The sequence below is a fragment of the Pleurodeles waltl genome, chromosome 7, assembly GCF_031143425.1.
Source record: "Pleurodeles waltl isolate 20211129_DDA chromosome 7, aPleWal1.hap1.20221129, whole genome shotgun sequence".
Classification (NCBI taxonomy): domain Eukaryota; kingdom Metazoa; phylum Chordata; class Amphibia; order Caudata; family Salamandridae; genus Pleurodeles; species Pleurodeles waltl.
The window spans coordinates 173,231,435-173,258,867 of NC_090446.1; the positions used below are offsets into that span (position 1 = coordinate 173,231,435).

Below are 27,433 nucleotides of genomic sequence, written 5' to 3' on the forward strand. Positions count from 1 at the left end.
GGGTTAAGCCATGGCCTGTTGGCAGTGGCGTCCCCTGGGCCTTTGTGGACTTTTCGTGAGTCCTAACTTTCGACGTCTTACTCACGGTTGTTATGTCTTCGGCGTCGGATTCCCCAGAATCCGACTCGTGGATGGAGAACGCTTCCTCTTCGTCCTCGAACCGTTGTTGTCCTGTCGGCGTGAACGCCATTTGCAATCTTCCTGGCTCTTCGGTCTCTGAGCGTCTTCCTCGACCGAAACGCTCAACAGGCTTCACACGTATCTTCCTTGTGCTCGGGGGACAGGCACAAGTTACAGACCAAATGCTGATCCGTATACGGATATTTGTTATGGCATTTGGGACAGAAGCGGAACGGGGTCCGTTCCATCAGTCTTGAAGTCGCACGCGGTCGGGCCGACCAGGCCCCGACGGGGGATCGAAATTACCCCGAAGGGCCACCGGAGCTCTTCAAGATTCGGTGTCGATTTGTTCTAACTAACCCGATACCGAACGCAACAATACCGATGATTTTTCCTCGATTTTAACTAACTTTTCGACCCGAAACACGGAGCGAAAAGGAATACGTCCGAACCCGATGGCGGAAAAAAAACAATCTAAAATGGAGTCGACGCCCATGCGCAATGGAACCGAAGTGGGAGGAGTCCCTCGGTCTCGTGACTCGAAAAGACTTCTTCGAACAAAAACAACTTGTAATACTCCGAGCCCAACACCAGATGGCGGACTGTGCACAGCATGTGTATCTGCAGCTACACATGCCATCGAACATATTGTGCTATTAGGCGAATGTTGTTGTGAATTGCCCAATGGCAATTATTTTGTGCTAGGAGGCATAGTTGTGATGAGTGTGTCCCCCCCGTTTGTTTAGGTAGTACATTGTTGTCACATTGTCTGTTTTGACAAGAATGTGTTTGTGAACTAGAAGGGGTTGAAAAGCTTTTAGTGCTAGGGAGACCGCTAGCAGTTCTAAGCGATTTATGTCTAGTAGTCTTTGTTGATTGTCCCATTGTCCTTGTATATTGTGATTGTTGAGGTGTGCTCCCCACCCAATCATTGAACCATCTGTTGTAAGAATGGCGTGAGGCACAGGGTCTTGAAATGGCCGCCCTTTGTTGAAATTTGTGGGATTTCACAACTGAAGCGATATGTGTGCTTGGCCGTCTATCAACATTAGATCTTGAAGATGACCATGTGCCTGCAACCATTATTTTGCAAGGCACTGTTGTAAGGGCTGCATGTTTAATCTTGCGTTTGGGACAATGGCGATGCATGAAGCCATCATGCCCAACAGTTTCATGATAAATTTGACAGTGTACTATTGGTCTGGCTGAATTTTTGGCAATATGCTGTGAATCGATTGCACCCTTTGTGGACTTGGGCTTGCAAGTGCTTTTTGGTTGTTTAATGTGGCTCCTAAATACTGCTGAATTTGTGCTGGCTGTAGGTGCGATTTTTGGTAATTTATTGAGAACCCTAGTGTGTGTAGGGTATTTATTACATAACGTGTATGATGTTGGCACTGTTTTTGAGTGTTGGCTTTTATTAGCCAGTCTTCGAGATATGGAAAGACATGTATATGTTGTCTCCTTATGTATGCTGCGGCTACGGCAAGGCATTTTGTAAATACTCTGGGACCTGTTATCCCCAAAGGTAACGCTTTGAACTGGTAATGTTTTCCTTGTATAACAAATCTGAGATATTTTTTGTGAGCTGGATGGATGGGTATGTGAAAATACGGATGTTTTAGATCCAGTTTGCCATAAAATCTTGCTGTTGTAGCAGTGGGACTACATCTTGTAGTGTCACCATGTGAAAGTGTTCTGATCGGATGTAGAGATTGAGAGTCCTGAGATCTAATATTGGTCTCAATGTTTTGTCCTTTTTGGGAATGAGGAAATCCAGGGAGTAAAACCCCTGTTCCTTTCTGATGATGTGGCACAAGTTCTATGGCTTGTTTGAGTAATAGTGCCTGTACTTCTGTTTGCAACATTGAAATGTGTTGAGATGGAAGTTTGTGCGTTTTTGGGGGAATGTCTGGAGGAGTTTGTGTGAACTCTATGCAGTAACCATGTTGGATAATGGGTAACACCCAATTGTCTGTTTTGATGAGTAACAAGTGGGTGTGGAACTTTTTCAGTCTTCCTCCCACAGGGGAAGTGTGGTGAGGGAAGGTGGTGGTAAAGTCACAGGTATGACTGGGTTGCTTTGAGGGCTGGTATTTTCCTCTAGATCTGGGGAACTGTCCTCTGTAGGATCCCCGAAACCCCTCTCTCTGATGGCTCAGGTGGTTGGGGTCCAAAGCCTCCCCTATATTGAGGCTTTCGAAATGAGCCTCTGTATTGGGATGAAAAAAGCGCCCCCATAGCTTTGGCAGTGTCGGCGTCTTTTTTCATTTTGTCAATGGCTGTATCAACTTGTGTGCCGAATAGTTGCTGGTTAAAAGGCATGTTGAGGACAGCCTGCTGGATTTCAGGTTTAAATCCTGATGACCTAAGCCATGCGTGTCACCTAATGGTGACAGACGTATTAATAGTTCTTGCGGCTGTATCTGCGGAGTCTAACGCTGACCTGATTTGGTTGTTTGTGATTGCTTGTCCCTCTTCTACAATCTGCTGGGCTCTCTTCTGTTGGTCCTTGGGGAGATGCTGAATAATGTCTTTCATCTCATCCCAGTGAGCCCTGTCATATCTGGCCATTAGGGCCTGCGAATTGGCTGCCTGTGATGCCACTCTTTTACCTGCAGCATTGAATTTCTTACTTTCCTTATCTGGAGGGGGTGCGTCTCCAGAGGAGTGGGAGTTAGCCCTTTTCCTTGCTGCGCTGACCACTATGGAATCTGGGTGTAGCTGTTGAGTAATAAAAATTGGGTCTGAGGGTGGTGGCTTATATTTCTTTTCTACCCTTGGAGTTATGGCTCTTCACTTAACTGGTTCCTGGAAGATTTGCTGTGCATGTTTTAACATGCCAGGAAGCATGGGTAGAGTTTGGTATGTGGCGTGAGTTGAGGACAATGTGTTAAATAAGAAGTCATCCTCAAGAGGTTCTGTGTGCATGGCCACGTTGTGAAATGCCGCTGCCCTGCCTAGAACCTGTGTATATGAGGTGCTTTCCTCAGGGAGTGATGGCTTTGATGGATAGCACTCCGGACTATTATCTGAAACAGGATCATCATAGAGATCCCATGGATCCGTGTCATCTTGTTGTGATTGCGTAGTGTGTGATGGAGACTGTGCAGTGGGTATAGCAGGCGGGGAGACAGTTAGATAAGGAGAATGAGGAGGAGACAGGTGAGGTGAAAACTGAGGAGGTGGAGATTTTTCTCTTGGTTTTGGCATTTTAGCCGGTGGCTGATCAGTGTCCCAACGTCCATGGAAGGCCAGTTTCCTATTTGTTCTTAGAGGAGTTACCGTGAGGATTTTGCCAGTGTCTTTATGGATTTGTATTCAGGCCTGTTTCTCATCGAAATCCTCCATTTGTGTCAATTCCTCAGCAAATTTATGGCTTTCTTTTAATTGCTTTGAAAGTTCATGCTCCTCAGTGTATAATGCTTTTTCGGCTCCCAGGCTATTTTTTTCGGTACCGAAGGGCCTGGAGTACTTGTTGGTCTTGGCTCCGAGAGTGACTTTCGGGGCTTGGACTCGATGGGTCGGTGCCTTATAATTTCGGAGCCTGCGCCTCGGCTCGAGACCGAAGGCTTTGTTGTTGGTGTGGCCTTTTTCTGTGCAGAAGATGTTGCTTGGTCACCGTTAGCTTTCTTACGGGCGGAGCCATGGCCTTCTGGCAGTGGCGTCCCCAAGGCCTTGTATTTGGGCTTGGATTGGGTCGGGGCAAGCGTACTCACGTGCTGGCCCGCTGTTATTGGTCGGCCGATGTCGGACTCTTGTTCGGAATCGGACCCCCGAACGGAGACGGCGGTGTGGATCATCTCCTCCTCTTCTGCGTCGAGGCGTTCAGTGCTTCTGGAAGCCATCTCTAACCTTCGCGCTCTTCGGTCTCTTAGAGTCTTTTTCGAGCGGAAGGATCTACAGGCCACGCAGGTATCCTCTCGATGATCCGGGGATGAACACAGGTTACAAACCAGATGTTGGTCCGTGTAGGAATACTTGGCGTGGCACCGAGGGCAGAATCTAAATGGGGTCCGGTCCATGAGGCTTCGACAATACTTTTGGTCGGGCCGACCAGGCCAAAGTTGGGAGTGGGTGCCCCAAAGGGCAAGTAGAGTTCTGTATCAGCCGGAACCAAGGTGTCGATGGATGATACTAGATCGAAAGCAATACCAACTAATTTAGCGAATTTGTAATATTTTTCCGACTCGAATAACCGGAGTGAAAAGAAACACGTCCGAACCCAAGGGCGGAAAGAAAACAATCTAAGATGGAGTCGATGCCCATGCGCAATGGAGCCGAAAAGGAGGAGTCACTCGGTCCCGTGACTCAAAAACACTTCTTCGAAGAAAAACAACTTGTAACACTCCGAGCCCAACACTAGATGGCAGGACCTGTGCATAGCATGTGTATCTGCAACTACACATGCCATCGAACATATATATATACATATTTTACCTAGTAGTGGTCGCCACTAGGTAGTTATAGTTAGGACCTAGTTTCTACAGGAAAAGTGTTTTTTGACTTGCATATATCTTTGGCCCCGGTTGCTGAATCTTCACAAAATTCTCCCCAAACAATATGATGCTCACTTCAGCTTCTGACTGGAAAGTTTCGGGGTGATCCATCAAGTGGGGGCTGAGAAAAAGTGGGGGGTCCCAAAACGTGTTTCTCCATTGCATTTTTCCATAGGGATTTTGAACATGACTATAGCCCGAAACGCTGGATGGAATTACACCAACTTTGGCAGAAAGTTAGCTCTTGGACCAGAAAGAGCCCTTTTTGTTATTTGGTGTAAATCGGTTCAATAGTTTCTGAAATATTAAAGAGAATTCAAATTGGTATATATTTAGGGACACGAAGACTCCGCAAACCCTCCCAATCTTGTGCTGAGATTCGACTGGCTGCCAACACTTCAACAAGGAAGTGTTGGCAGCCATCTTGGGACTCGGCTTTAGCCGAGTCCCTGAAAAAAAGAATATAAATAAGAAAAAGGGTCAGGGTAGGAACACCCTGAACCTTTAGCTCTAGCTCTGGGGTCCCACAGCCCCTCCCCCCAGGGGAAAAAAAGGACATAAAAAAAAAAAAACATTGCCACAAATTCGCAGCGGGGTCACAAATTTGCTGCAAAAAAAAAAAAAAAGCGCAGGAGACCCCAGGTGGGCCAGGCATATATATGCCGCACATCTCCCCCCCAAACCCCAACTGAATTGGAGTGGGCCCAGGGGTACGGGGACCCTGACACTTGCTTGCCTTGATCATGAGGCCTGCACTTCAGAGCTTCAATAACCTTGCCAAGGTGGATCAGGTGATCCTACCAAGTGGAGCTAAAGACAACAATTTCATCAAGATATGCTGTATTAAAGGCTTCCAACCCAGCATGGACTTAATTTGCAAACCTTTGGAATGTAGCAGGGGCATTCGTTAACCTAAATGACATAACAGTAAACTGGTAATATCCATCTGAATGCAGATCTTTCTTTTGCTCCAGGGGTTAGACCAATTTGCCAGTACCCTGATGTCAAATCAATAGTACTGAGAAACTTGACAGCCCCTAACCTGTCAATCAGTTCATCTGCTCTTGGGATAGGGTGTGCATCTGTGTTGGTGACAGCAGGGAGTCTTCTATAGTCCATGCAAAACCTCAGCTCTGGTTGGAATGAGGTTTGAGGACTAAGACCACCGGGCTGGCCCAGGGACTGTCAGGTGGCTCAATTACCTGTATCTCAAGCATCTTGCTGGCTTCAGTTTTGATGCTATCCTTCACATGGTCAGACTGTCTGTATATTTTGCTCTTGACAGGCATATGGTCACCAGTGTCCACCTCATAGACACACTATAGGAAGCTGGGTTCTCGTTGCACTAACCCCCACATATTTTTTGCCTGTTTTTTAGATGCAACTTTGACTGAAGTGAACTGAGTTCCTGCTAACCATGTCCCCAGTGCCAGTATTCCTTCCCCAAAACAAGATACCTGGTCACCTGATCCCCAAGTGACCAGGCCCTTAGCGCCACCATTAGTCCCTTGTAACTTGTACCCCTGGTACCTAGGGAATGGGTACTGAAGAGAGACCCTAACAGCTGCAGCCCAACTTGTGCCACTCTAAGGGGTCCAGCACCAACCTTATGCAGACTACCATTGCAGTCTGCGTGACAAGGTGATCCATAAAAGTGAAAACACGACATGGCACACAGACTATGTGCCATGTCTTCTAAATACTGCAAGTATCATTTGTAAGTCCCCCTACAGCAAGCCTTACAGCACTAATGGAAGGAGCAGTATATTACATGTGTGGGCATATCTGGAAGAGCAATATGCCCCTGCTAGGACTTTGTCGCATCTTAGGCATAGTAAGTGAACAGTGAAGCCATTTTAAATTCATGTGCTGGACACTGGTCAATACGAGTTCCCCAGCTACATGACAGCTGCACTGAAAATAGGAATGTTTGCTATAAACATCTTGTAATAATTGTAGGAAGTTGGCTCTGTATGCACTATTTCAAAGTAAGGAATAGTATGCACAGAGTCCAAGGGTTCCCCTTAGAGGTAAAATAGTGGCAAAAAGAGATAATACTAATGCTCTATTTTGTGGTAGTGTGGTCGAGCAGTAGGCTTATCAAAGGAGTAGTGTTAAGCATTTGTTGTACATACACATAGGCAATAAATGAGGAACACACACTCGGAGACAAATCCAGCCAATAGGTTTTGTTATAGAAAAATATATTTTCTTAGTTTATTTTAAGAACCACAGGTTCAAATTCTACATGTAATATCTCATTTGAAAGGTATTGCAGGTAAGTACTTTAGGAACTTTGAATCATTACATTAGCATGTATACTTTTTACATAAAACACAATAAGCTGTTTTAAAAGTGGACACAGTGCAATTTTCACAGTTCCTGGGGGAGGTAAAGTATTGTTCGGTTTCACAGGTAAGTAAGTCACTTACAGGTTTCAGTTCTTGGTCCAAGGTAGCCCACCGTTGGGGGTTCAGAGCAACCCCAAAGTCACCACACCAGCAGCTCAGGGCCGGTCAGGTGCAGAGGTCAAAGAGGTGCCCAAAACACATAGGCTATAATGGAGAGAAGGGGGTGCCCCGGTTCCAGTCTGCCAGCAGGTAAGTACCCGCGTCTTCGGAGGGCAGACCAGGGGGGTTTTGTAGGGCACCGTGGGGGACACAAGTCCACACAAAAAGTACACCCTCAGCAGCGCGGGGGCGGCCGGGTGCAGTGTGGGAACACGCGTCGGGTTTCCAATAGTTTCCTATGGGAGATCAAGGGATCTCTTCAGCGTTGCAGGCAGGCAAGGGAGGGGCTCCTCGGGGTAGCCACCACCTGGGCAAGGGAGAGGGCCTCCTGGGGTCACTCTTGCACAGGAGTTCCGTTCCTTTAGGTGCTGGGGGCTGCGGGTGCAGGGTCTTTTCCAGCCGTCGGGAAATGGAGTTCAGGCAGTCGCGGTCAGGGGGAGCCTCGGGATTCCCTCTGCAGGCGTCGCTGTGGGGGCTCAGGGGGGACAACTTTGGTTACTCGCAGTCTTGGAGTCGCCGGAGGGTCCTCCCTGAGGTGTTGGTTCTCCACCAGTCGAGTCGGGGTCGCCGGGTGCAGTGTTGCAAGTCTCACGCTTCTTGCGGGGAGTTGCAGGGGTCTTTAAATCTGCTCCTTTGAAACAAAGTTGCAGTTCTTTTGGAGCAGTGCCGCTGTCCTCGGGGGTTTCTTGTCTTTCTTGAAGCAGGGCAGTCCTCAGAGGATTCAGAGGTCGCTGGTCCCTTGGAAAGCGTCGCTGGAGCAGGTTTCTTTGGAAGGCAGGAGACAGGCCGGTAAGTCTGGGGCCAAAGCAGTTGGTGTCTTCTGTTCTTCCTCTGCAGGGGTTTTTCAGCTCAGCAGTCTTCTTCTTCTTGTAGTTTCAGGAATCTAAATTCTTACGTTCAGGGGAGCCCTTAAATACTAAATTTAAGGGCGTGTTTAGGTCTGGGGGGTTAGTAGCCAATGGCTACTAGCCCTGAGGGTGGGTACACCCTCTTTGTGCCTCCTCCCAAGGGGAGGGGGTCACATTCCTATCCCTATTGGGGGAATCCTCCTTCTACAAGATGGAGGATTTCTAAAAGTCAGAGTCACCTCAGCTCAGGACACCTTAGGGGCTGTCCTGACTGGCCAGTGACTCCTCCTTGTTTTTCTCATTATCTCTCCTGGACTTGCCGCCAAAAGTGGGGGCTGTGTCCAGGGGGCGGGCATCTCCACTAGCTGGAGTGCCCTGGGGCATTGTAACACGAAGCTTGAGCCTTTGAAGCTCACTGCTAGGTGTTATAGTTCCTGCAGGGGGGAGGTGTGAAGCACCTCCACCCAGAGCAGGCTTTGTTTCTGTCCTCAGAGAGCACAAAGGCTCTCACCGCATGAGGTCAGACACTCGTCTCTCAGCAGCAGGCTGGCACAGACCAGTCAGTCCTGCACTGAACAATTGGGTAAAATACAGGGGGTATCTCTAAGATGCCCTCTGTGTGCATTTTGTTTAATAAATCCAACACTGGCATCAGTGTGGGTTTATTATTCTGAGAAGTTTGATACCAAACTTCCCAGTATTCAGTGTAGCCATTATGGAGCTGTGGAGTTCGTTTTTGACAGACTCCCAGACCATATACTCTTATGGCTACCCTGCACTTACAATGTCTAAGGTTTTGCTTAGACACTGTAGGGGCATAGTGCTCATGCACTGGTGCCCTCACCTATGGTATAGTGCACCCTGCCTTAGGGCTGTAAGGCCTACTAGAGGGGTGACTTATCTATACTGCATAGGCAGTGTGAGGTTGGCATGGCACCCTGAGGGGAGTACCATGTCGACTTACTCGTTTTGTTCTCATCAGCACACACAAGCTGGCAAGCAGTGTGTCTGTGCTGAGTGAGGGGTCCCCAGGGTGGCATAAGATATGCTGCAGCCCTTAGAGACCTTCCCTGGCATCAGGGCCCTTGGTACCAGGGGTACCAGTTACAAGGGACTTACCTGGATGCCAGGGTGTGCCAATTGTGGAATCAAAAGTACATTTTAGGTGAAAGAACACTGGTGCTGGGGCCTGGTTAGCAGGGTCCCAGCACACTTCTCAGTCAAGTCAGCATCAGTATCAGGCAAAAAGTGGGGGGTAACTGCAACAGGGAGCCATTTCTTTACAATAATAAATTGCCACTGATTCTAGTGATGGATTTATTAATACATGCATCCAGAGGGCAACTTAGGGTTGCCCCCTGAAAAACCTACCAACTCCTGGTGAGCTTACTGACTGGTTCTGGCCAGCCTGCCACCAACAAATGAGAATCTGACCCCCCAGGGAGAGAGCCTCTGCTTTCAAGAGGTCAGAAACAAAAGCCTGTCTGGGCTAGGGTGTAACACACCCCTCCCCACAGGATGACCTCCATTCCAAGGCAGGAGCTTCAAAGAAGCCCACCGCCTTTGGTATGCAGAGCTGGCCTTTCTCAGAGGAAGATGCCAACCCTCCTGCAACAGGGCCCGTCTGGCACCTGAGCAGGCGAGAAAATGAGCTTTGCAGGAGGCGTGTCATACTTCCACATTGGAAAGATCCCTAGGGTGACCAACCCGAAGTGGACACAACTTAGGAAATTCCACCATCTTGAATGTGGTGGAATTTAGGAACTCTGGACAGGGTGATTGTAAGGAAATGGCTCCCTGTTGCACTTACCCCCCACTTTTTGCCTGATACTGATGCTGACTTGACTGAAAAGTGTGCTGGGACCCTGCTAACCAGGCCCCAGCACCAGTGTTCTTTCACCTAAACTATATCATTGTTTCCACAATTGGCACACCCCGGCACACAGATAAGTCCCTTGTAAAAGGTACCAGTGGTACCAAGGGCCCTGTGACCAGGGAAGGTCCCTAAGGGCTGCAGCATATGTTGTGCCACCCTAAGGGACCCCTCACCTAACACATGCGCACTGCCATTGCTGATTGTGTGTGTTGGTGGGGAGAAAAAGGCAAAGTCAACATGGCATCCCCCTAAGGATGCCATGCACACAAAATACTGCCTGTGGCATAGGTAAGTCACCCCTCTAGCAGGCCTTACAGCCCTAAGGCAGGGTGCACTATACCACAGGTGAGGGCATAGCTGCATGAGCAATATGCCCCTACAGTGTCTAAGTATATTCTTAGACATTGTAAGTACAGTTGTGGCCATATTAAGTATATGGTCTGGGAGTTTGTCAAAAACGAACTCCACAGCTCCATAATGGCTACACTGAATACTGGGAAGTTTGGCATCAAACTTCTCAGAATAATAAACCCACACTGATGCCAGTGTTGGATATATTCAAAAAATGCACACAGAGGGCATCTTAGAGATACCCCCTGTATTTTACCCAATTGTTCAGTGCAGGACTGACTGGTCTGTGCCTGCCTGCTGCTGAGAGACGAGTTTCTGACCCCATGTGGTGAGGGCCTTTGTGCTCTCTGAGGACAGAAACAAAAGCCTGCTCTGGGTGGAGGTGCTTCCCACCTCCCCCCTGCAGGAACTATAACACCTAGCAGTGAGCCTCAAAGGCTCAGGCGTCGTGTTACAATGCCCCAGGGCACTCCAGCTAGTGGAGATGCCCGCCCCCCTGGACGCAGCCCCCACTTTTGGTGGCAAGTCCAGAGGAGATAATGAGAAAAACAAGGAAGAGTCACCCACCAGTCAGGACAGCCCCTAAGGTGTCCTGAGCTGAGGTGACCCCTGCCTTTAGAAATCCTCCATCTTGATTTTGGAGGATTCCCCCAATAGGATTAGGGATGTGCCACCCTCCCACCAGGGAGGAGGCACAAAGAGTGTGTAGCCACCCTCAAGGACAGTAGCCATTGGCTACTGCCCTCCCTGACCTAAACACACCCCTAAATTCAGTATTTAGGGCCTCCCCAGAACCTAGGAAATCAGATTCCTGCAACCTGAAGACGAAGAAGGACTGCTGACTTGAAGCCCTGCAGAGAAGACAGAGACACCAACTGCTTCACTTCCCCACTTCAAGAAAAACTGCAACAGCAACGCGTCCCCTAGGGTCCAGCGACCTCTGAAGCCTCAGAGGACTACCCTGCATCTAAAAGTACCAAGAAACTCCAGAGGACAGCGGCCCTGTTCCACAAAGACTGCAACTTTGCAACAAAGAAGCAACATTTAAAGACCACACGTTTGCCGCCGGAAGCGTGAGACTTTCCATTCTGCACCCGACGCCCCCGGCTCGACTTGCAGAAAACTAACTCTACAGGGAGGACTCCCCGGCAACTGCGAGCCCGTAAGTAGCCAGAGTTGACCCCCCCTGAGCCCTCACAGCGACGCCTGCAGAGGGAATCCAGAGGCTCCCCATGACCGCGACTGCCTGCTGGGAACCACACTGCACCCGCAGCCCCCAGGACCTGAAGGATCCGAACTCCAGTGCAGGAGTGACCCCCAGGCGGCCCTCTTCCTAATCTAGGTGGTGGCTACCCCGAGGAGCCCCCCCCCCTTGCCTGCATCGCTGAAGAGACCCCTGGGTTTCCCATTGAATCCTATTGAAACCCGACGCTTGTTTGCACTCTACACCCGGCCGCCCCTGTGCCGCTGAGGGTGTACTTTCTGTGCCTCCTCGTGTCCCCCCCCGGTGCCCTACAAAACCCCCTTTGTGTGCCCTCCGAAGACGCGGGTACTTACCTGCTGGCAGACTGGAACCGGTGCACCCCTATTTCCATTGAAGCCTATGTGTTTTGGGCACCACTTTGACCTCTGCACCTGACCGGCCCTGAGCTGCTGGTGTGGTAACTTTGGGGTTGCCTTGAAACCCCAACGGTGGGCTACCTTGGACCCAACTTTGAACCTTGTAAGTGCTTTGTTTACCCGTGAAACTATCAAATACTTACCTCCCCCAGGAACTGTTGATTATTGCAGTGTGCCCAATTTTAAAATAGCTTATTGCCATTTTTGCCAAAACTGCACATGCTATTGTGATGATTCAAAGTTCCTAAGATACCTGAGTGAAATACCTTTCATTTTAAGTATTGTTTGTAAATCTTGAACCTGCGGTTCTTAAAATAAACTAAGAAATGAAAATGTCACTTACCCAGTGTACATCTGTTCGTGGCATCAGTCGCAGTAGATTCGCATGTTCTGCAATAGCTCGCCATCTGGTGTTGGGCCGGAGTGTTACAAGTTATTTTTCTTCGAAGAAGTCTTTCGAGTCACGGGACCGAGTGACTCCTCCTTTTGTCTCCATTGCGCATGGGCGTCGACTCCATCTTTGATTGTTTTTCCCCGCAGAGGGTGAGGTAGGAGTTGAATTGTAGTAATAGTGCCCATGCAATGGAGTGACTAAGTATGCACCTATTTAAGGTTGAGATGATACATATATAAATAATTGAAGGTAACTTCCAAACTGCTACAGGCTCCCGGGGAGGCGGGTGGGCACATGCGAATCTACTGCGACTGATGCCACGAACAGATGTACACTGGGTAAGTGACATTTTCAGTTCGATGGCATCTGTCGCTGTAGATACGCATGTTCTGCATAGACTAGTAAGCAGTTATTTCCCCAAAAAGCGGTGGATCAGCCTGTAGGAGTGGAAGTAGTCTGAAATAATGTTCTTAATACGGCTTGACCTACTGTGGCTTGTTGTGCGGATAACACGTCTACACAGTAGTGCTTGGTGAATGTGTGAGGCGTAGACCATGTGGCTGCCTTACATATTTCTTGCATTGGGATGTTTCCTAGAAAGGCCATGGTAGCACCTTTCTTTCTGGTTGAGTGTGCCCTTGGTGTAATGGGCAGCTGTCGTTTAGCTTTAAGGTAGCAGATTTGGATGCATTTAACTATCCATCTGGCTATACCTTGTTTTGAAATTGGGTTTCCTGCATGAGGTTTTTGAAATGCAATAAAGAGTTGTTTAGTCTTTCTGATGTTTTTTGTTCTGTCAATGTAATACATCAATGCTCTTTTGACATCTAATGTATGTAGTGCCCTTTCAGCTACGGTATCTGGCTGTGGAAAGAACACTGGAAGTTCCACTGTTTGATTTAGATGGAACGGTGAAATAACCTTTGGCAAAAATTTAGGATTGGTCCTTAGGACGACTTTATTTTTGTGTAGTTGTATAAAAGGTTCCTGTATTGTAAACGCCTGAATTTCGCTTACTCTTCTTAGGGAAGTAATGGCGATGAGAAATGCCACCTTCCAGGTTAGGAACTGTATGTCGCAGGAGTGCATGGGTTCAAAAGGTGGACCCATAAGTCTAGTTAGGACAACATTTAGGTTCCATGAAGGAACAGGTGGTGTTCTTGGTGGTATAATTCTCCTAAGGCCCTCCATGAATGCTTTAATGACTGGTATCTTATATAGGGAAGTTGAATAGGTAGTCTGCAGGTATGCAGATATTGCTGCAAGGTGTATTTTAATGGAAGAGAAAGCTAGGTTAGATTTTTGTAAGTGAAGCAAGTAACCCACTACATGTTCTGGAGTTGTGTGTAATGGTTGTATTTGATTAATATGGCAGTAGCAAACAAACCTCTTCCATTTACTTGCATAGCAGTGCCTGGTGGATGGCCTTCTGGCTTGTTTTATGACTTCCATACATTCTTGGGTAAGTTGTAAGTGCCCGAATTCTAGGATTTCAGGAGCCAGATTGCTAGATTCAGCGATGCTGGATCTGGGTGTCTGATCTTTTGGTTGTGCTGTGTCAACAGATCTGGCCTGTTGGGCAATTTGATGCAGGGTACCACTGATAGGTCTAGCAGCGTTGTGTACCAGGGTTGCCTTGCCCAAGTTGGTGCTATCAATATGAGTTTGAGTTTGCTTTGACTGAGTTTGTTTACCAGGTAAGGAAGGAGAGGGAGAGGAGGAAAAGCGTAAGCAAATATCCCTGACCAGTTCATCCATAGGGCATTGCCTTGGGATTGTTCGTGTGGGTATCTGGATGCGAAGTTTTGGCATTTTGCGTTCTCCCTTGTCGCAAACAAGTCTATCTGAGGTGTTCCCCAGAGTTTGAAATAAGTGTTCAGAATTTGGGGGTGAATTTCCCATTCGTGGACCTGTTGGTGATCTCGAGAGAGATTGTCTGCGAGTTGATTTTGGATCCCTGGTATAAACTGTGCTATTAGGCGAATTTGGTTGTGAATTGCCCAATGCCAAATCTTTTGTGCTAGCAGGCTTAACTGCGTGGAGTGCGTCCCCCCCTGCTTGTTTAGATAATACATTGTTGTCATGTTGTCTGTTTTGACGAGAATGTATTTGTGAACTATTATTGGTTGGAAAGCTTTTAGTGCTTGAAAAACTGCTAGAAGTTCTAGGTGATTGATATGCAGTTTTGTTTGATGTACGTTCCATTGTCCTTGTATGCTGTGTTGATCGAGGTGTGCTCCCCACCCTGTCATGGAAGCATCTGTTGTTATTACGTATTGTGGCACTGGGTCTTGGAAAGGCCGCCCCTTGTTTAAATTTATGTTGTTCCACCACAGGAGCGAGAGGTAAGTTTGGCGGTCTATTAACACCAGATCTAGAAGGTGACCCTGTGCTTGAGACCACTGTGATGCTAGGCATTGTTGTAAGGGCCTCATGTGCAGTCTTGCGTTTGGGACAATGGCTATGCATGAAGACATCATGCCTAGGAGTTGTAATACCATCTTTGCCTGTATCTTTTGTGTTGGATACATGCGTTGTATGATGGTGTTGAAATTTAGAATTCTTTGTGGACTTGGAGTGGCTACTCCCTTTGAGGTGTCTATTATGGCTCCTAGGTATTGTTGTACCTTGCGCGGCAGAATGTTGGATTTTGTAAAGTTGACGGTGAACCCGAGTTTGAAGAGGGTTTGTATGATCTGATTTGTGTGATTTGAGCACTGTATGAACGAATGGGCCTTGATTAGCCAGTCGTCCAAATATGGGAACACATGTATTTGCTGCCTTCTTATGTGTGCAGCGACTACCGCTAGACATTTGGTAAAGACTCTTGGTGCGGTTGTTAATCCGAAAGGCAGTACCTTGAATTGGTAATGTATTCCTTTGAATACAAACCTTAGGTATTTCCTGTGCGATGGGTGTATTGGTATATGGAAATAAGCATCCTTGAGGTCTAAAGTTGCCATGTAGTCGTGTAGTTTTAGCAATGGCAATACTTCTTGTAGTGTGACCATGTGGAAGTGGTCTGATTTGATGAAAGTGTTCACTACTCTGAGGTCTAGGATTGGTCTCAGCGTTTTGTCCTTCTTTGGTATCAGAAAGTACAGTGAGTAAACTCCTGTGTTTATTTGTGTGTTTGGCACTAATTCGATTGCATTCTTTTGCAATAGTGCCTGCACTTCTATCTCCAGGAGATTGGAATGGTGTGTTGTTAAATTTTGTGCTTTTGGTGGTATGTTTGGAGGGAATTGTAGAAATTCTATGCAATAACTGTAAGGAAATGCCTCCTTGGCATGGTTGCCCCCTGACTTTTTGCCTTTGCTGATGCTATGTTTACAATTGAAAGTGTGCTGAGGCCTGCTAACCAGGCCCCAGCACCAGTGTTCTTTCCCTAACCTGTACTTTTGTATCCACAATTGGCAGACCCTGGCATCCAGATAAGTCCCTTGTAACTGGTACTTCTAGTACCAAGGGCCCTGATGCCAAGGAAGGTCTCTAAGGGCTGCAGCATGTCTTATGCCACCCTGGAGACCTCTCACTCAGCACAGACACTCTGCTTGCCAGCTTGTGTGTGCTAGTGAGGACAAAACGAGTAAGTCGACATGGCACTCCCCTCAGGGTGCCATGCCAGCCTCTCACTGCCTATGCAGTATAGGTAGGACACCCCTCTAGCAGGCCTTACAGCCCTAAGGCAGGGTGCACTATACCATAGGTGAGGGTACCAGTGCATGAGCATGGTACCCCTACAGTGTCTAAACAAAACCTTAGACATTGTAAGTGCAGGGTAGCCATAAGAGTATATGGTCTGGGAGTTTGTCAAACACGAACTCCACAGCACCATAATGGCTACACTGAAAACTGGGAAGTTTGGTATCAAACTTCTCAGCACAATAAATGCACACTGATGCCAGTGTACATTTTATTGTAAAATACACCCCAGAGGGCACCTTAGAGGTACCCCCTGAAACTTAACCGACTATCTGTGTAGGCTGACTAGTTTTAGCAGCCTGCCACAAACCGAGACATGTTGCTGGCCCCATGGGGAGAGTGCCTTTGTCACTCTGAGGCCAGTAACAAAGCCTGCACTGGGTGGAGATGCTAACACCTCCCCCAGGCAGGAATTGTCACACCTGGCGGTGAGCCTCAAAGGCTCACCTCCTTTGTGCCAACCCAGCAGGACACTCCAGCTAGTGGAGTTGCCCACCCCCTCCGGCCAGGCCCCACTTTTGGCGGCAAGGCCGGAGAAAATAATGAGAAAAACAAGGAGGACTCACTGGCCAGTCAGGACAGCCCCTAAGGTGTCCTGAGCTGAAGTGACTCTAACTTTTAGAAATCCTCCATCTTGCAGATGGAGGATTCCCCCAATAGGGTTAGGATTGTGACCCCCTCCCCTTGGGAGGAGGCACAAAGAGGGTGTACCCACCCTCAGGGCTAGTAGCCATTGGCTACTAACCCCCCAGACCTAAACACGCCCTTAAATTTAGTATTTAAGGGCTACCCTGAACCCTAGAAAATTAGATTCCTGCAACTACAAGAAGAAGGACTGCCTAGCTGAAAACCCCTGCAGAGGAAGACCAGAAGACGACAACTGCCTTGGCTCCAGAAACTCACCGGCCTGTCTCCTGCCTTCCAAAGATCCTGCTCCAGCGACGCCTTCCAAAGGGACCAGCGACCTCGACATCCTCTGAGGACTGCCCCGGCTTCGAAAAGACAAGAAACTCCAGAGGACAGCGGACCTGCTCCAAGAAAAGCTGCAACTTTGTTTCCAGCAACTTTAAAGAACCCTGCAAGCTCCCCGCAAGAAGCGTGAGACTTGCAACACTGCACCCGGCGACCCCGACTCGGCTGGTGGCGATCCAACACCTCAGGAGGGACCCCAGGACTACTCTAAGACTGTGAGTACAAAAACCTGTCCCCCCTGATCCCCCACAGCGCCGCCTGCAGAGGGAATCCCGAGGCTTCCCCTGACCGCGACTCTTTGAATCCTAAGTCCCGACGCCTGGGAGAGACCCTGCACCCGCAGCCCCCAGGACCTGAAGGACCGGACTTTCACTGGAGGAGTGACCCCCAGGAGTCCCTCTCCCTTGACCAAGTGGAGGTTTCCCCGAGGAACCCCCCCCTTGCCTGCCTGCAGCGCTGAAGAGATCCCTAGATCTCCCATTGACTTCCATTACAAACCCGACGCTTGTTTCTACACTGCACCCGGCCGCCCCCGCGCTGCTGAGGGTGAAATTTCTGTGTGGGCTTGTGTCCCCCCCGGTGCCCTACAAAACCCCCCTGGTCTGCCCTCCGAAGACGCGGGTACTTACCTGCAAGCAGACCGGAACCGGGGCACCCCCTTCTCTCCATTCTAGCCTATGTGTTTTGGGCACCACTTTGAACTCTGCACCTGACCGGCCCTGAGCTGCTGGTGTGGTGACTTTGGGGTTGCTCTGAACCCCCAACGGTGGGCTACCTTGGATCAAGAACTAAGCCCTGTAAGTGTCTTACTTACCTGGTTAACCTAACAAATACTTACCTCCCCTAGGAACTGTGAAAATTGCACTAAGTGTCCACTTTTAAAACAGCTATTTGTGAATAACTTGAAAAGTATACATGCAATTTTGATGATTTGAAGTTCCTAAAGTACTTACCTGCAATACCTTTCGAATGAGATATTACATGTAGAATTTGAACCTGTGGTTCTTAAAATAAACTAAGAAAAGATATTTTTCTATATAAAAACCTATTGGCTGGATTTGTCTCTGAGTGTCTGTACCTCATTTATTGTCTATGTGTATGTACAACAAATGCTTAACACTACTCCTTGGATAAGCCTACTGCTCGACCACACTACCACAAAATAGAGCATTAGTATTATCTCTTTTTGCCACTATCTTACCTCTAAGGGGAACCCTTGGACTCTGTGCATACTATTCCTTACTTTGAAATAGTGCATACAGAGCCAACTTCCTACAATAACCATGTTGGATAATTGCTAGAACCCAAGTGTCTGTAGTGATTTCCTCCCATGCTTTGTAATAATGACCTATTCTTCCCCCCACTGGTGTTGTGTGGAGGGGGTGAGTGACATGTGAGTCACTGTTTAGTAGCAGGGGTTTTGGGGCTTTGAAATCTTCCTCTATTTCTAGGGAATTGCCCTCCTCTATATTGTCCCCGAAAACCTCCTCTATACTGTCCCTGGTAACTGGACGGTGTGGCTTGTGAGGTGCTGGCTTGTGTGCTTTGACCCCGAAACCCCCCTCGAAAGGGCGTTTTACGGAATGTGCTGTAATTCCCTCTGCTCTGCGGGGAGTAGAGTGCGCCCATGGCTTTGGCAGTGTCCGTATCTTTTTTGAGTTTCTCAATCGCTGTGTCCACTTCTGGACCGAACAGTTCTTTTTCATTAAAAGGCATATTGAGAACTGCTTGTTGAATCTCTGGTTTAAATCCAGACGTTCGGAGCCATGCATGCCTTCTGATAGTTACAGATGTATTAATTGTCCGTGCAGCTGTATCTGCAGCGTCCATGGAGGAGCGGATCTGGTTGTTGGAAATGGCCTGTCCCTCCTCAACCACTTGTTTTGCCCTATTTTGTAAGTCCTTGGGCAGATGTTCAATGAGATGTTGCATCTCGTCCCAGTGGGCTCTGTCATAGCGCGCAAGTAGTGCCTGGGAGTTCGCGATGCGCCACTGGTTTGCAGCTTGTGCTGCGACTCTTTTACCAGCCGCATCGAACTTGCGGCTTTCTTTATCTGGGGGTGGTGCATCTCCAGATGTGTGAGAGTTGGCCCTTTTCCTAGCTGCTCCTACAACGACAGAGTCTGGTGGCAGCTGTGTAGTGATGAAAACCGGGTCTGTAGGAGGCGCCTTATACTTTTTTTCCACCCTTGGTGTGATGGCCCTACTTTTGACCGGCTCCTTAAAGATGTCTTTTGCGTGCCGGAGCATACCAGGGAGCATAGGCAGGCTTTGGTATGAGCTGTGGGTGGTGGAGAGTGTGTTGAATAAAAAATCATCCTCGACCTGTTCTGAGTGGAGGCTTACGTTGTGAAATTGTGCTGCTCTAGCCACCACTTGAGAATACGCGGTGCTGTCTTCTGGTGGAGATGGCTTCGTAGGGTATGCCTCCGGACTGTTATCTGACACTGGGGCGTCGTATAGGTCCCATGCGTCCTGATCTTGGTCACCCTGGCTCATGGTGGTGTGAGCTGGGGAGTGTGATGGAGTTTGTGCTGGTGAGACGTTAATCACGGGCGGAGGAGAGGGTGGTGGGGTAACTCTTTTCACCACTTTTGGTTGTGGTGTCTGTTCAGTCTGGAACTCCAACCTTCTCTTTCTCCTAATGGGGGGAAGGGTGCTTATTTTTCCTGTCCCCTGCTGTATGAAGATACGCTTTTGCGTATGGTCCACATCAGTTGCTTGTAGCTCTTCCTCAAACCTATGCTTCTGCATTTGGGAGGTTAGCGAGTGCTCTTCTGTATAAGAGCCTGAAGCTGGGTCGCTTGCAGTTTGTTTCGGCATCGAAACCCTGTCTGCGTGTTTTTTCGGCTCCGAGGTGACTTTTTTCTTTTTCGGGGCCGAAACTTCTCGGCGTCGATCTGTTTCGGTGCCGCTGTCTCGGCGTCGAGCCGTGTCCACACCGGCATCTCGGTGTCGAGGCTTGTCTCCAGCACTTTCTCGGTCCTGAGAAGGCTGCGTGCCGGTGTCTCGACCGGAGTCGGACGATCTCGGCACTGTTTGGGCCTTTTTCGGTGCCGACGGTCGGTCACCGAATTTATGGGTGGAGCCATGGCCGGATGGCAGTGGCGTCCCCTGGGCCTTGTAAATGTTTCTCTGTGTGGTCTTCGATGTCTTACTCACGGTTTGTGTATCGTCGAATCCTTCGGAGTCTGAGTCTTGGATCGAGAAGGTACCTTCCTCTTCCTGTTCCTCGAACTCTCGTTGGGCTGTCGGTGCGGACGCCATCTGAAGTCTTCTGGCTCGACGGTCTCGGAGTGTTTTTCGGGACCGGAACGCACGACAGGCCTCGCAGGTGTCTTCGCTGTGCTCAGGTGACAGGCACAGGTTGCAGACCAAGTGTTGGTCTGTGTAGGGGTATTTATTGTGGCATTTGGGGCAGAAACGGAACGGGGTCCGTTCCATCGGCGTTCTTCAGCACGCGGTCGGGCCGACCAGGCCCCGACGGAGGATCGAAAAACTACCCCGAAGGGCACCGGAGCTCTTCGATCTTCGATGCAGTGTGGAACCTAAGTACGCCGATCCCGAACGCAACAATACCGACGAAAATCTTCCGAAATTAGCTAATTTTCCGTTCCGAAACTCGGAGCGACAGGAACACGTCCGAACCCGATGGCGGAAAAAAAACAATCAAAGATGGAGTCGACGCCCATGCGCAATGGAGACAAAAGGAGGAGTCACTCGGTCCCGTGACTCGAAAGACTTCTTCGAAGAAAAACAACTTGTAACACTCCGGCCCAACACCAGATGGCGAGCTATTGCAGAACATGCGTATCTACAGCGACAGATGCCATCGAACATATATTTATCTATATAAAAACCTATTGGCCTGGAATTGTCTTTGAGTGTGTGTTCCTCATTTATTGCCTTTGTGTGTACAACAAATGCTTAACACTACCCTCTGATAAGCCTTCTGCTCGACTACACTATCACAAAATAGAGCATTAGAAATATCTCTTTTTGCCACTATCTTACCTCTAAGGGGAACCCTTGGACTCTGTGCATGCTATTTCTTACTTTGAAATAGTACATACAGAGCCAACTTCCTACAGTGATGCCCACTCCCCACTGGACGTGGTCATCTAGGGGGGTTTAGTGACCCCAAAGGTAAGTATCCCACTGGCTACTACCTTTCACTCCCTTTAACACCCCCAAATTGAGTATTTAGGGGACTCCCTGATACCAAATCCTCAGATCCACAAAAGGAGTGGACAAGAAGCCTGCTAAACCCAAGAACCGAGCAGCACAACTGACCTGGTGCCAACCCTACCAGTGTGGCTGCTGCACCCGCCCTCGAAGAGCAACTGACCTGTCCTGCCACTTCAGCCTCCAAGAAACTGGGACGGCTGCCAGTGCTTCGCAAATCACCAAGAAGAACTCCCTTGGAGTAGAGGAGATGCTCTCCTCCATCTTCAGGCACCCAAGAAAGAACTGTGAGGACCAGGATTGCCAAAAACCCAACGCCAGACATCACCACTGTACCCGAGCTGCCTAGTCCGAGCTGAAGTGGGTCAACGGAGTCATGGTGGTCCCAAGGCCCTGCAGAGACAAAGCCCAGTCTGAGCTTGCCTTCTGTGGACTTCCTGGTGGTGTCTGCAGCATGAGTCTGCAGACCCCCTCATAGCAACTGCCTCTGGTGACGGAGACCCGACAGTCAACTGCACCTCTGCTTCCAGACACCCCGCACCAAGGAGAAGAGGACCACTGGTGTCCCTATGCTCCCCAGGCTCATGAGACCAGAGCCTACCTGTTGGTTATCAAGACTGGCCCCCCGGTCCATGCCTGCAGCCGGTTTCTGTGGTCCCCTCTGCACCACGACCACCTCCGGTGGCAGTAAACCTGATAGTCCAAACCACCCCTGCATCAGGATGTACCAGACCGAGGAGAACATTACCACTGGTGTCCCTATGTCCCCGAGCATTGCAAGAACTGAACCCCCTCAGTGGTTCAACCGGATTGGACTCTCAGCCTACCCCTGCAGCAATTTTGTGACCAGATCGATCCACATAAACTTACACAAGACACCCGGCGATGAACTGCACCACTGCACTCGGCCGCCCCTGTGCACCCCAGGCAATCTTTTGGTGTGGCCTTGGACCTTGCCCCATACTGACCCTATGTCCAGGAGATTGGTCCCAAAAGTCGCTCTACTCTACCTGTATGCAGTGTGTGTTCTTCCTCCATATGATAACATTACCTTATCTGAAAAATGCACTGTTGACTTTTGAAAACTCTAAAAATTAATAACTCGAAAAGTACTCAACTATTGCCAGTGATTTTGGTATCAAAGTTTTAATAAAAGTATGTGTTATTTTTATAAATTGGTTTCGGATTTCTTTATTGAGAGTTTGTCTCACTTACCGCATGAGTGTATACCTTACATGCTTAGCACTACACTCCGATATGCCTAACTGCTAGACCACACTACCCAAAAGGAAAGCATTGGGGACATCATTTGTGCCCCTGTGATACTTCTGGGGATTGCTTGGACTCTTTGCACTGTGTACCTCATTTTTGCCCACTATGTAAAGAGCCAGCTTCCTACAGGAATGCCACCACATTTCTGTGAGTAATACATGGCGGTCTTGTTTTTGGTTATCATCAATACCACTTTGCTCTGAATGTTCTGAAAGAAGGGCCATGTAAATGGCAAGAAGCTCAAGACAGCTGATGTGAAACCCCAGTTGTTGAGGTGCCCAAAGACCCTGAACTGTCACTGCATGGAGATGCACCATCCAGCCCGAAAGAGAAGCGTCACCTGCAGATGCCGACCCCAGAGGGGCAGTGCTCTGCCTCTGTGTGCAGCTGTCTTTGAGGTTTATGGTGTCCAGGTTCAATCATACTCATGAACCTTAGCATAAACTTGGTTCTAAGCCCTGTGGCATACGAGAAGGGAACATCTTCCAGTTCAGAGGTATTGAACTGGGTTATCTCCGCCCCGGATATGTGCAAAGGCAAGCCCTGAAAATCAATCTCCTCTTTTTATTCTTCACTGACCCCGTGGGAATCAGTCTCACCAAAAATGTCAGGCATGGTGTCTATGGATTGGCTGCATCGAGATGTGCGCCAGGCATTGATTTCTATGCTGCCAACGGGTCTTTTTAAGGCGAAAAAGCTAAATACAGCAAAATCCTGAGCAAAAGGCACAAAGGTATCCTTGTGATCTGAAAAAAGGCACACATTTCACTCCCTATGTAAGTCAGTCCATGGGTATTTTGTGTCACACTGAGGGCACTTTGTAAAGGGCATACGTTACATCACCCTTTGTAGCTCTCACTCTCTGGAGTCGATGGAATGAAAAGTGACTGAACGCCAATACAGGGCCCCAGTGGCTGAGGTACCCTGTTTTAGAGTCCCCGTTCTTCTACAACTTCTGTTATGTGTCAATTATGAAAAAAATACGGGTGTCGATGAAGTACTTTGCTTGACGTCAGGGATCAAAGTTTTGCCACGGTTGGCCAAATCACAAACATTGAATGTGCTGTGTCCAAGAGTCTTGTCAATATGTGTCTCCACTCGATGGCAAAGAATTAAAATCTGGCAAAGGAATTGGTGTCAGTGTGAGCTCCCTACTAAGGTAGGAGTGAATGGATACCTTGTGACTCCAATAGACTTCATCCAACAAAAAACAATTTGCAAAGTTTGAGCGCTCGTACTAAGGTTGGAGTGAATGGATATCTTGTGACTCCAATAGACTTCGTCCAACAAAAAACAATTTGCAAAGTCTGAGCCCAACACTATATGGCAGAAGTATACAGAGCATGTGCATCTACAGGCACACATTCTACAAATATAATGTAACATAGAAAATGGTTCTTACCAGGAACAAACAAATACAGACATTTTATCTGATACTCTGATTACCTCCTCATCTAGACACCAATAAGCCCCTGGTGCACAGGCACACAAATGCACACACCCACTTAACATCCTACAACGATTCCTATGACTTTGCTAAGCAACTGTTATTTTTGCATAGTTGATCAGCAAAACACAGCCACAGACAGGCCACAGTGCAAAGAGAACAGCCAAGTGGTAGATGTGCTCTCGTGACCCTAGCCATGCTGCCATAATCACAATTCAATGACAACTGCATGTTCAGTGCCTAGTGGGTTAATTATTCGTTTAACTGACTTTATTCTTCACCACTTCCAATATCTCTCATCTCTACTATGTTAGATTTCAGGCAATGGCACAAATATACAAGCACAAGGAGTATGTGAAAAAAACTAAAACACTGAAGAGTCTCTGGGCTGATGGCCTGATCTAGTCTTTATCTGTTAGGGTGACATTATGTCTGCCCCCCTGATGGACAGAAAACCGGCATATTTAGAGATCACCGCCGGGCTGTGGTCATCTCTGTGTTTACTGAAAAACAAAAAAACAAAAATAATGGGTCACCACACCGAGGGATTTTTCCCCTAAGGTTTGGGAGTACATTTTTTATTTTCGAGACCATCAGGTTTTTCCTGGGGTGACAGACAAGAAATAAAAAAGCACCAGACCACCTGCTCTAAATAGAGCATATGGTTTTTGTCCTTAGTATTATGACTCCTTAATCAATCAGCCCTTCAGAGTAAGCTTTTCCACATCGGAGCGGGTGGAGGCATCACTGTCGAAAAGGTGATATTCTAAATAGTGCAGCAACGGTTTGCGATACCTTGTACACCAAAATCTATATCAGGCATCAGGCCCTGACTTCCTTCAGCAACTAGGCTACACCTATACTACTGCTGCTTGATAGAACCCCTAAGGCACACACAATATACCCACGATGCACCTCCAAGGCAAACACAATATACCCATTCTGAGGTACTGATGAATACTCACCTTGATCATATCATACTCTAGCACAGAGGGGTGGTTAGTCAGCTCTTCGTAGATATGAGGTGTCAGAAGTCGAGCAATTTCTGGCCGCATGCGGTGCTGAAATGGAAGAGAATCATCTAAAAAATGCCAGTAGCCTTTTGACCAAGGAATATGGAAAGGGCAAAGGAGAAAGAAAGACAGAACTAGAGGAAATGAATAAAAGATGAGCCACTTTTGCGGTGAGCAAATTTTTCAGTAAGTGATAGATACATGAGAAAATAAACTGTTCAGTTAAGCGTGGATATAGTTATGATGTGTAGAAAAGGAAGAAACATATATGGGGAGGAGATAGATATTTGTGATAGGGAAGAGGTACTTTTTTAATAGCTCTTCGTTTTTCTTTTATTTCATGTCTAAATGGATGTATTTTACAGAAGGTGGTGTCAGTAAACATGAATTAACATATTTCAAATGTAATTGTCATGATTGCTTTATGTTGACTAATACAGACCTCAAATTAATAATAACAAACCTTTAAACTTAACTAGACCATATAGTTTGATACATTCTCAATAAACATGGCGCCACATAAGTCTGTATTACATTAGATTTCCATTGTGCATGAATTACTATTGAACATAAACGGTGCAAACCCTCACACCCAGGTCCGTCTGTTCCACCAGTGGCATGTCCCATAGAAAACATTATGCATGTATACACAGTTTCCCCCCTCCCTCAACCTCAGTCTCTCTGGGGTGATCTTCATGAGTGGGTGTAATGAGAGAGAAAATTATCATGGGGGCATCTAATCCATTCTGGAGCACCAAGAGTATGTTGTCCCTTTCCATGATCGTCATAACACCTGTCTTTGTAGACATGTTAAAACATGCATCTCTGTAGCAGTTTATTTCTATATGTCCCTCGCCTAATTGTAGTAGAAGAGGTACTTAGTGATAGGAGTTTAATGTGTGGACAAAGTGATGCTGGCCAGTCACTCTCAAATGGGCAACAGCCACTCCACCAGAAAATGTTTCACTTCCTTTCACTGTCAATTTTCCCCAAATTAACTACTTATCCCTCAGCCCCCATGCACACACCCATGTTTTTCAGCATCTAAATGGAATCGCTAGAAGCATTAGTTGCCTAACAGTGCATTTCTCTCCAGCAACTTGTCATCAACTAACAACATCTGATATAGTGTCTGGACATTAAACCAGAATGTATGGCTAAAATTCAATCTGACCTAGACATAGTTTATATTCCTTAATAACAGAACAGATCAGCCACATATCTTGGGTTGCCAACATAAACCTCAAATAACTCTTCCCTGCAAGTTTAAGGAACAATGTTAAGCAGAAAATCCAGAAAGCCTGCTGTTTACTCAATCTCCAGCATAGAATTAAACATTCATTCACCATCAACAACTTTCACTCTACTGTCCAGCCTCTCATCTTGTTCCACATACGCTATATGGCAACGCCTTACTCTCTGGCCCAAGACACCACAATATCCAGCAAGAGAGCCATCTTCCATTCTACGGGCCTCTTGCGCAACAACCAGAGGAAATGACTTCACCTGTAGTCACTTCTAGCCCAAGCCAAGTTCAAATCCTACACAATCTACAAGACCACCAACACAAAAACAAACTACCTATAAGACAAACTCCATTATCTGCAGCTCATTTCTTGGAACGCTATAGATTTTCCAACAGGTCTTCTGTGCATAGGACAGAAGACACCAGAATGAGATCCTTATCGGTCAGATTCTTAGCTAGGCTTCTCAAAGAGCTAAAGATCCATATCTAACATCTTCCTGCCACCTTGTCACTACATTTCCTTTTACACCTGTGCCCATATTAACCTTGCTACATCCCCAATGTCTAATGTTATCTTAATTACCTGCCCTATAACGTACATAAACATCTTACCAGGCACTATGTAACTGTATATGCAAGGCACATACTTTATGAAAAAAACAAGCATGGAAGCATTGTACACAGCATGGGAGAGTTGTAGCTGGGTAAAGTAAAATGGTAAGATGAAGTGAGTGGCACAACGATATGAGCAATATGATGTCTAGAGTGAAGAAGGTACATGGTGACAAGAGAAGAATTAATTACATAAGAAAAAAACTGTAGAAAGAAGAGAACTGTACCTGGCAGGAGAAAGGGAAGAGTGATCAGAAATTAATTTGGGACAAGCCATATGGCGAGAGAATGCATCCAGGAAGAGAAGAGAAGTATGTGTAAAGGACAGAAATGTAGAGGAAAGGAACAGATATACCAAGAAAGGCCTGAGATACATAAATAGGTGTAGGGAGTACTTGGGGAATGTGGAAAATGTATGCCATGGAGGCTATATGATGACTAGAACGTGAGATCTCTGTGCAAAGGTTATAGCAATAGATGTGCAGAAAAGAGTTATGAAGAGTGAAGGGTTAAAGTCGGAAAAAGTTCAGCGGAAACAATAGAGGGATGTGTGGCCTTTTGTGTAGCATTCCTCTCCATCTAAATCTTTCAATTAACAATAGTCCATACGTTTCTCCTCAAACATATAACTTGCACTTCCCATTATCTTCTGTTAAGCTTTCAAGATAAAGCCAGGGCTTAATGCACCTAATGTACAGATCCTTCTGTGGCCTTTTTCGTTGATAGTAATCATATCTGCAGTGGAATGACAGACTTCTTGCAC

The 27,433-nt window shown here is 47.5% G+C and overlaps 1 protein-coding gene across 4 annotated transcripts in view; it reads right to left on the minus strand.

The window, feature by feature from the left end:
- ZNFX1 (zinc finger NFX1-type containing 1) overlaps nucleotides 1–27,433 on the minus strand; it is a 191,909-nt gene that overhangs the window by 21,750 nt on the left and 142,726 nt on the right. For all 4 annotated transcript variants that reach the window (XM_069243475.1, XM_069243477.1, XM_069243474.1 and 1 more), the window contains exon 13: nucleotides 24,765–24,860. In XM_069243475.1, coding sequence (XP_069099576.1) covers nucleotides 24,765–24,860 — 96 coding nt within the window. The remainder of the gene's footprint in view (nucleotides 1–24,764; nucleotides 24,861–27,433) is intronic.